Raw genomic sequence first — 10,091 nt, forward strand, 5'->3', positions numbered from 1 at the left:
TTAGACAATATTACCTGTGTAATCTAGTGACAATTTCATGCTGACAGTCATAGGCAGAGCCAGACACTCTGCCCAAGATTAGTTTCCACCCCCACAAATGTCTAAGCTTTTCACTAAATTGGAGGGATGATCACCAGCTGAAATCATTTGAATTGCTGTCACCAGAAACTGATATGAAAAAAATGGGAAAGCAGTCAAATGAATGATTAATTCCTCATGGGACCTGAACTGCCTAAACAGAAGAATTTTGGTTCTATGATCCCAAGTTTCATATAAATTATCCCAGGTCTAAAGCTCAGCTACTTGTCTTTAAGTAGCCTAAATAAGAAAAGATGCAGTGTTGTGATCCTAGATCTAGATAGAGCAAGGCAAGAGTGGAACTATAGTGGAGACTGCTTTTTCTCATAAGTACATTGGGCAAATTTGTTCTTGCTTATCAGAGCAAAATGTGAGAAGCAACAAAGTGAAGAATATCCTTCTCTACTGTGGGGAAAAAGTGACTACAACAAAAGTAAAAACTTATAATACAAATCATTTCATACAAAATTAACTTTACATTTGAATAAAAATATTGCAGAATACAGATTTATATCTTAGGTTTGTTTTACTCCAATGCCAGAGTTTCTCCTGAATTTACTTTTATTGGAATACACAACCTCACGTGCATATGGAATCTACAAATTGACTGATACTTTTATCAGCAGATACTCACCCTTTTTGTCCCTGTGTTCAATACTAGCTCCCCTCTCTAAAAGAGTTTGTACTAGTTCTTCATGTCCGCCAGCACAAGCAAGTGTCAGTGCTGTGTCATGGTTACTTTCAGTCTTTAAAAAATAACAGTCATTAAAGTGCTTATATTTGTTCTAGCATTTAATTAACAAGTCAATATATGAAAGCAGAGCTTAATCCTATTTTTTTTTATAAAAAGTAATCCAATTCAAACTGGTTCCCATGTTCAACATAGTAAAGGAAACCATGAGTATTTAAAGCCATATCACATTCTTACTCATCTCTAGATATTTAATTAGGTCTAAACATTCTTAACAGCATTAAAATATAAATTTCTCTCAGGTTTAGTTTTGTGAAAACAAAAGGGAAGATACTTGCATTCCACACAAAGTCTGAAAAAACCCTGAACTGAATACAACAAATAATCAAAATTCAACTACCGCTCTTCTGTAATCATGCTTTTCACACATTTATTAAATATTATTTTTATCTGAAGTTCAAAGAATGATTTACCAAAAGTATTCAAATTTTAAAAAAGGAAAGGAAAATAGAAATTTTGCTTGTTTGCAAGATGGACTTGAGGAAGAATTTGTTTCGCAAAGCATCAGTATGTTTTAAAAGCATACTAATGCTTTGCGAAAAAAATCTTCCTCAAGTCCATCTTGCAAACAAGCAAAATAGAAAGGAATTTCTATTTTCCTTTCATTTTTTAAAATTCGTATTTCATTTCAAAGGAGAAGAAATATTATTTTAGACTTACCTGTGCATCAATATCAATGGCAGGATAAACTGGTAGCATGGTTGAAGGAGAAATGATAGGACTAGGAGCAGGTGTCTGAGGTTTGGAAACACATGTAGCTATGCTGTGGGTAGGGGTATTTGAGACTGCAGATGCTCTTCCACTCACTGCTATTAAAGAGAATAACTTGGCTTATTAACATTATAACAATCCTCTTGGATGTGCTAGAATTTCTTTGAATGACAACAAGCACTGAGAAATCACAATATATTAAATAGTTATAAATAGGTTTCCCATTCTTCTGAAAATACAGCTAAGAAGGAAGAAACCTGATGTAACGTAATGAGAATTTTCCTAAAAGCAGTTGATACCAATTTAATTATTCGTTGGAATTTTCCCCAATCTCTAATAGGGATTGCTACTTTTCCTGCATATTACCGTAGTACCCAATGTATTACCAACGAAATCGTAGTTGCAATTAAATTGCAAGGAGTTAGAATATTAGAGAAAAGAGCCTTAGGAAGTCCTTAATGTAGGCAGAATATTTGATCCATTATAGGAGATTTTAATTTAGTTTACTTAAATGTTTAAATGACTTCCGATAAGTTTTCTTCCAAAAATGCTAACTGGAGAGAATAAAATCATAATCTGAGAACATTACTTAGAGGGAACAAAAATTTCAGAGACAGAACTCCTATGTTATCTTTACTTTTTAAAATTACACTAGTTAGCAGTGGAATAAATAATTCTGTCTAGAGATTATGGAAATCTTTGAATTCTAAAATTACTACCTAAGCAATCTTAACAAAAAGCTAAAGCATATTGCAATTCCTTATGCCTTAAAATTATAATGAGGTTATGACTATGAAGAAATAATCAGTAGTTATTCAAACTTTTACTTGACACAGTTAGTAGCAATAAGGAAATCTTCTTCACATTAGAAAATAAGTATGGATGAGTCAGATATAGTACACATTTCTGAAGAGCCCTAAGTTTCTTGTTTAAATCTAATTCCAGTTAATTTATTTCATCAACTATTCTTAAAGTTGTTTCAGAATTTTCTGATTTAGATTTAGATTTAGATTTAGATTTAGATAATAATAATAATAATAATAATAATAATAATAATAATAATAATAATAATAATAATAATAATAATAATAATAATAATAATAATAATAGAGTTGGAAGGGACCTTGGAGGTCTTCCAGTCCAACCCCCTGCTCAGGCAGAAAACCATTTACCATTTCAAATAAATGGTTGTCCGATCTCTTCTTAAAAACTTCCAGAGTTGGAGCAATCACAACTTCTGGAAGCAGGTTGTTCCACTGATTAACTGTTCTAACTGTCAGGAAAGATGATGACCAGGTTATGTGCAAGCTGACTTAGAATTATGGTAATGGTATATTCAAGAGGCAAAGGAGAGTCTGACTTATTTTGAATCTAAACCAAAACTTCACAGGTTGCAGAATATATGATTTGGTCCTGGAGATGATGTTAGTATTGAAAAAAATAGTACATCTCTGCTTATAAGAATAAGAGGAAGGTAAATAGCTTCCTGGTTGGCCTGACTTGTGCCACTTAAGGAAAGGAAATGCTCCATAATATGAACTCTATAAGTAATTTGCATTATTTTAAGAGAGCTGTGGTGGCGCAGTGGTTAGAACGCAGTATTGCGAGTTAATTCTGCCCACTTCCAGGAGTTCAATCCTGACCAGTTCAAGGTTAACTCAGCCTTCCATCCTTCCAAGGTCAGTAAAATAAGGACCCAGATTGTTGGGGGCAATATATGAAACAGTATACAAGTCTAAGTGTTATTGATATTTTGCAAAAAAACAAACGAACAACTCTTTTGACTTTGGACAAGTTTAGAAATGCCATTTAACTCTACTGAATTGCATTGCAAGGGCCTCTCTATTCAGTTTTCTAAGCCATGAGGATGAAGGGAAGAGAAATTGTAACAGCAACACAAAGCTCTGCAGATACAGTATGCACTGGAATTTACTGTATCTGGGTTGTTATATTTTGGACTATTTCAGTTGAGTTAAAAAAGGAAGCATTGTACTCTGATTCCATTTTTATTTTTGTTTAATTCACAGGAAAACTTGATTAATGTGTTTTTTCACATGTACTTTTAGAAAGGGTAAGCACTGGAAGTGAAATTCATTCATGGGTGCTCTTGGAAAAACAAGGAGTCAGGAACATTATCAAGGCACAAACATATGGTTTAGGGCCTGGGACACAAGGGACAATATACTTGATAGTGGAAATGCTTTTTTACTCACTTCATGTGACTACTTCTGCTGGAGATATTGAATATGGCCAGGAACACTATTGTTGTTCTTGCACTATTTAAAAGATGTTCATTTATGCTATAAATTGTCATTTTTCAAATAACACTGGTCATTTATGCTATAAATTCTCATTTTCCAAATAACACTTGTCTATTTTAATAAACAAGGTAGACAACACAGGAAATGTAAATGGAGAGTCAGTTTTAAATTGTAATTAAGAACAAGCTAAAATAATCCAGTCTTTGTGACACTGAAACAAATAAAGTTGTTGATATATTCAAAACGTTTCAGACTGACATTTTATCTGCATGTAACAATTCATACAAACCTGCCATGATGTCATCCAGTGTGTCATTGAGGGTTTGGGCAGGGCTGGCAACCATTAACCCTTGCTGTGCATCTGTCAGAATTCCTTGTCCCAGCCCTGTAAGTTGTGCTTGGCCCAGTACTGGCTGTCCAACTATGACACTTTGGAGTTCTGAAAGATTTGCCATAGAACCTGGTGGTAAAGAACTTGTAGAGAGAGGCAAAGCTTGTGGCATTGCTAGAGGCTGAATTGGAGCAAAACCCATCTGGTTTACAGTTGGCATAGGCTCATCAGTGAGTAAATATGGATCCACCTGTCGTATGCGGGCATAATCTTCTTCAGTAAGTTGGTCTTCTATCTCAACAGGAGTTAATATTCCCAAATGCTGACAAGACTGTTGTTGCTGCTGCAACTGAATTCTCTGCGCTTTAACTTCCAAATACTGTTTTTTCAGCTGCTGTTGTGTTTTCAGTTGCAGCTCTCGCTCTACTTTCTGCAATTCTTCTAAGATCTTTTGCTTCTTCTGAATTTGTTCTTCTCTAGTTTTGTTCAGCTCCTCAATCTTCTCCTTAGTGAGCTGGTCAGCATGTGCCAATTCCAAAGACTGTAGCTGTGCATTCTTTTCTATGGCTTCCTTTATTCTTTGCTCTAATTCCGTCAACTTGCCCTGAGCCTCCTCAACAATGCTTTCTGGAGACTGATTAGCGATGTAACCTTGTACTTCTGGATTGGATGGCTGCAAATGGCTGCTGGACTTTTGTTTGGAAGTGGCTGTATGAAAGAGACACTTCCTCAGAACCAAATGGAAGTCTACATGAACAGCATTCTTATTACAGACCTACTGATCAATCAAGCACAAAGATGACACCTACCAGAACTGAAAAGACTAAGGGAAAAGCCTAATATGCCTAATATCTTCCAATGTTTTGTTAAGAAATAAATTACAATTCTAAAATGCTTAATTGCTGGAAAATAGAGGTCTTTACTACCAACAAAAAACTACATTGCAACAAGGTCTTTTCCAAGCTACTTATTTTCTTCAGTAATAAGGCAGTCCTACTATGCATATTTTATTCAAAAGATTAAGCAGGCATTTAAGATGCAATTAAATAACCTAAGTGATAAAGCAAGCAAGATTCAAGATTCAAGGCATATGGATATCAATATATAAACAATGCTCACAAGGTTTGTAGACAGAGGAAAAATATCAAACTAATTATCCTAAAATGATAGTTTAGTGTTAATGAAATGAAATATAAAATCAAATTGAATTCTATAATGTATCTCAATGTAAGTTTAAACCTCATGTAAGCCATGCAAGCTCAATGAGTAACTATGGGCCATTTACTATCTCTTAATTCAAGTTACCCCTGCCTAATTCTTAGGAGAAAAGCTGAATGGGGAAACACTATGTATGCCACCTTGAGCTCTTTGAGAAAAGAGGGAATGTGTATCTACAAAATATATCGCTTTATATTGGTCAATCTGGGTTACTTGGTCAGATAAGCAAATATTTTTGTCTTCTTGCATTAAAATATGCTTGATTAAAATAATCAAAATTATAAACAAGATTATGAAATCTACTTAGGGGCTTTATGTGCTGTTTTGGACAAAGATTTAGTATAAACCATTTAAAAACAAACAATAAACAAAAAGTAAGATTATTAAAGTGGTCATATTCTGTTATTAATCATGAAAATATTTTATCCTCTAGCATATTTAAAAATAATTTTTCCATAAACAGCCAGCAGTTTTTAATATTTTACAGAAAAGATGTACTAAAATTTACAAATTTCAAAATTCAAATGTGAAAGCTGAAATTCAATATTAATTGTATTCGGGCACAAAATATTTTTTTAAAAAATATCATAATTTTTCCCTAGTTCTTTTACCCTAAAGTATCTGATTTATAAAAAACAGAAGTTGGAAACACAACTAGTATATATAAAGGAAGATTTCTTTCTTTAAAATGAACATAGTTTAGTATTTTTTTAAAAAAAAATCCCAATAATGTATTCAGCATTCCACTGAAAAATATCTTGTAGCAATAATATATGAGGTATAACTAACCTTTGTTTCTGATGGGAAGGGTGGTGGTAACATTGGCAGGAGGTTTGTCAGGCTCTTGAGGTGGAACCACCATGGGAAGTGCCTGCACTGGTACACGAGGAGCCTAAAAAACATAAAATTATTTTCTTTGTTCTGCATGGTCAAAACACAGAGAGAAGCATGCATAAATATTTCACAATTCAGTAAGTATTAATTATTACAGGTTTAAATGTTCTATCAATTAATAGTTTACATTCTTGGCACTAATAAAGTATCCAACTATAAGACATTTTAATAATGTAGGCATAGTATGATAAAAACAACAACTAACCATGTAAAATAAATTGGGGAAAAAACCCCTCCTAATCAAGGTTTTTCTACAATACATTTTCTTTTGGAAGCAAAAGTCATTAGTCATTAAGACACTAATAATAGTAATTGCTGATCAGAATTTACCAAGTCTTCTACAATTCTATTGAATACAATGTCTATTTTCAAATTAATGGACACTGTTTTAGCATATGAAAAATGAAGCATAATAAAAACTAGAACAGTCGTACCCTATTTAAATCATGAGATGGAGGAGTCAACTGCGTAGATTCAGGTGGAGGAGCAGAAAGTAGGTTGTTAGGATAATCCAATAGATAACAAACTACACTTGTATGGCCACCCTTAGCAGCTTCTATTAGCATGGTTGAACCATCCTATAAAGAAATAATGGAATAAAAACAGTATACTTTACATCTCTTTTGACACAAACTTAATAAATGTTATCTAAAGCACAGGAATGTTACTCAGACTATTTTTCAATAACTGAACAGTAATTTAAACTGGCCATTTATTTTTAAGGTGTTTTTTTTTTTGCCTTTTCACCTGGAGATTGAACACAATGTACACAAATTTAAAAATATATTTCATGTAAGAACTCCTTAAAAATGTTAAACCACATTTACAATTGAAAAATGCTTAAATGATACATTATTATGTCTTGGTTCCTCATGATAAACTTCCAAAATCTGTCCTCAATGAAATATCCAAACAATAGGTAATTAAATGAAGAAGAAAAAAACCAACACGTACTTTTAGTCTGTGTGTAGGATCAGCTCCATGAGCTAATAACAATTCCACAACAGCCAGGTGGCCTCCAGCACAGGCAAGCGATAATACTGTATGATCATTGTTAGCAGTGGTCCTGTTCACATTTGCTCCTGTTATTAATGCATTGGGGAAAACAAAAGCCATTCAAAGCTCTCTGCCTGTAACTCTTCTTTTTCTCATATATAAAATGGAGAGAAATGTTTCAAAATTGATTCCAGAACTTCCACCTTTCCAGTTAAAATATTTTTAACTCTTCAATGTAACTCACATAATAAAAACAATTGCTAGTTTTATCCTTTGCTATTTGAGGTTACAATCCTGTATCCAATCATAATATGATACTTAACTCTACTTTTTTTCCCCTCAAAAATCTGTGCAAGATATAAAAGTTTACTTAAAGGTGATTCTGGCAGTTTTCATATAGACAATGAGATGTTTTTCTTGGAAAAAGGGAACCATTTCTATCCTTTTTTATCAACTGCTATTTGGGCTTGGAATTCTTAGAGCTCACAAATTTTCTAGAAATTAGATTCTTGTATTACTGTTTACTGAACTAAATACAAGTAGATTTCAGTTGCTCATTATTATCTTTGCCAGCTGAAGTAATTCATATAGTATATAACTGCTCACTTTTCAGATACTCAAGGTTAGCAGACATTTGTCATGTAATGAGAAACCTCAAGCAGGTGAAATTTTCTTAAATCAAAAGATGACAAACTTAAAATATTTAACAAACCAAAAAAGCCCATTAAAGCATTTTTGGGAAAGAAATGGCAGACTGAAATGGTTCTGAGAAAAACTGAACTAACAAATGTGGTGGAACAGAGTTGGTGAGTTGATTGGAATTCCATTCTGAGGAAGGAGAGTACTTGAGAATGTCCATAAGTGTTCCCGATAGCTGCTCCTTACAAGGAGACTGCAAGACTGTGGTCTATGGCTGGTTTAAGAGTTCTGGGAGATGATGAAATAGCCAACTTACTCATAGACGGTACCTCTGAAAGGATATTGATTTCACATACTTCCTTTTCTAATCACTTTAGGAAATCGTTAACCACATTTCAACTATTTGAAATAGATGGACAGATTTTATAGCCCCAGATGAGTTGTCTTTAATTCTTAGCAAAAAGAGTTTTAACTACAGATTTAAGAATTTTTTAAAATAAGGGGGAGAATTAACAGCAAAATAGTGATTAAAATTTTGATTTATAAAGTCACAAATGACTTAAGCATCCAGATAAATTTGAAATAAGATTTTTGAATTAATTATAAAGAAATTTTGCATGGAAAAATGCTTTTGTTTTGAATTTAAAAACATAGCAAGACTTTAAAAACTGGATATTAGAGAGAACTAAAGATTATAATTAAAGCAGAACACTTAAATCTGACTTATAATTACAAAATATTTTAACATTGGACATACCGAAGGATATTTTTGAACAACGGACCAGAAGTTAATTTTAAGACTCTAAGATAGATAGACTATATTTAAATTCTACCTGATAAGACTGAGATTAATTTTAAAGGGATAAAATAACAGGTTACAAGAACGACATGGAAAAAGATGTTACACTAGATATATAAAGAAACTGGCTGATAGTTTAATCATTAAAAGGGATATACAAAAAAACCAAGGTAGTGATCTGGATAATTTTCCTAAATTGGATTTATAAAGCAGACTTGCTAAAAGTTTTCAAAAAATTTGTGAGAAGGGACAAAGAAAAATTTTATGACATTATTTGAAGGGACTAATTTCAAGACCGTTAGAAGCAAAAGGAAAAAATATAAAGCTGGTTTATTTGATCAAGGTTAAAATAGGTATCTGTTTTTCTTTTTATGCTTTAATGTTTTAGGTTAGTTTTTATTGCTGTAATTGTAATATTTAATAAAATTACATTTAAAAAAGAAAAGGTTATTAAAATGTGGAAAGAAAATGACTTACTATTCGTAAATCCTACCTTTACTAATTAAAAACTGGACAGTACAGACATGGCCGGCTCTTGCAGCTTTCATCAATGGAGTTCTTCCCCCTTCAGATTCATGCTCCTATAAAAACAAAAACATTGAGGAAAACAACTTAAAAAATAAAAGTCTCATATTGTTTCATTTTTTTTAATTTTCATTTTTTTGCAGAATGAGCAAAACATACATAACACTGTAATTTGTTACTGATCTCATCAATATTTCCAAATTTTGAAAAAAAAATTTGTATTATATAAAAAAAATCTCTATCAAAGCTTGCATGTTGTGGAAAGTAGTTCTCGACTTACAACAGTTCATTTAATGACTGTTCAAAGTTATAATGATACTGAAAAAAGGGACTTATGACCATTTTCACACTTATGACCACTGCAGCATATCCATGGTAATTTAATCAAAATTCAGATGATAGGCAACTGATTCATATTTATGATGGTTGCAGTGTCCCGGGATCATGTGATTACCTTTGGCGACCTTCTGACAAGTAAAGTCAATGGCAAAGTTAGACTCATTTCACAACTGTATTACTAACTTAACAACTGTAGTGATTCACCTACCAACTGTGGCAAGAATGATCATAAAATGAGGCAAAAATCACTTAACTATCTATTTTAGTAACAGAAATTTTGGGCTCAATTGTTGTTGTGAATTGAGGACTATCTATATCATAGGGATAAACCACTATGGGATAAAATAATAGGCTGGGCGTTGAGGGAGGAGTCCCTCTTGTAGACATCTGCCCGCCGGGTTTTCAGGCATTTCATCAGCCGAGGACCCGGGGTAGGGGCGGGGGGGTAGCGGTCATTATAAGGGAGATCCTTTGTCCTAGGGAGACCACTGTGCCTCAGATAGACGGTGTGGAGTCCCTCCTTGTGAAATGGGGGCAAGGGGTTCAAGT

At 33.1% G+C, this 10,091-nt stretch overlaps 1 protein-coding gene across 1 annotated transcript in view; it reads right to left on the reverse strand.

Annotated features, from left to right (window-relative positions):
* Nucleotides 1-10,091, reverse strand: part of ANKRD17 (ankyrin repeat domain 17) — an 89,312-nt gene that overhangs the window by 44,181 nt on the left and 35,040 nt on the right. Inside the window, exons 10-16 of the mRNA XM_015831488.1 lie at nucleotides 9,172-9,259; nucleotides 7,199-7,326; nucleotides 6,679-6,822; nucleotides 6,140-6,242; nucleotides 4,091-4,840; nucleotides 1,490-1,638; nucleotides 713-824 (exon numbers count right to left, since the gene is read on the reverse strand). Of these exons, the coding sequence (XP_015686974.1) occupies nucleotides 713-824; nucleotides 1,490-1,638; nucleotides 4,091-4,840; nucleotides 6,140-6,242; nucleotides 6,679-6,822; nucleotides 7,199-7,326; nucleotides 9,172-9,259 (1,474 nt within the window). The remainder of the gene's footprint in view (nucleotides 1-712; nucleotides 825-1,489; nucleotides 1,639-4,090; nucleotides 4,841-6,139; nucleotides 6,243-6,678; nucleotides 6,823-7,198; nucleotides 7,327-9,171; nucleotides 9,260-10,091) is intronic.

The sequence above is a fragment of the Protobothrops mucrosquamatus genome, unplaced genomic scaffold (genome assembly GCF_001527695.2).
Source record: "Protobothrops mucrosquamatus isolate PMUCROS unplaced genomic scaffold, P.Mucros_1.0 scaffold_257, whole genome shotgun sequence".
Classification (NCBI taxonomy): domain Eukaryota; kingdom Metazoa; phylum Chordata; class Lepidosauria; order Squamata; family Viperidae; genus Protobothrops; species Protobothrops mucrosquamatus.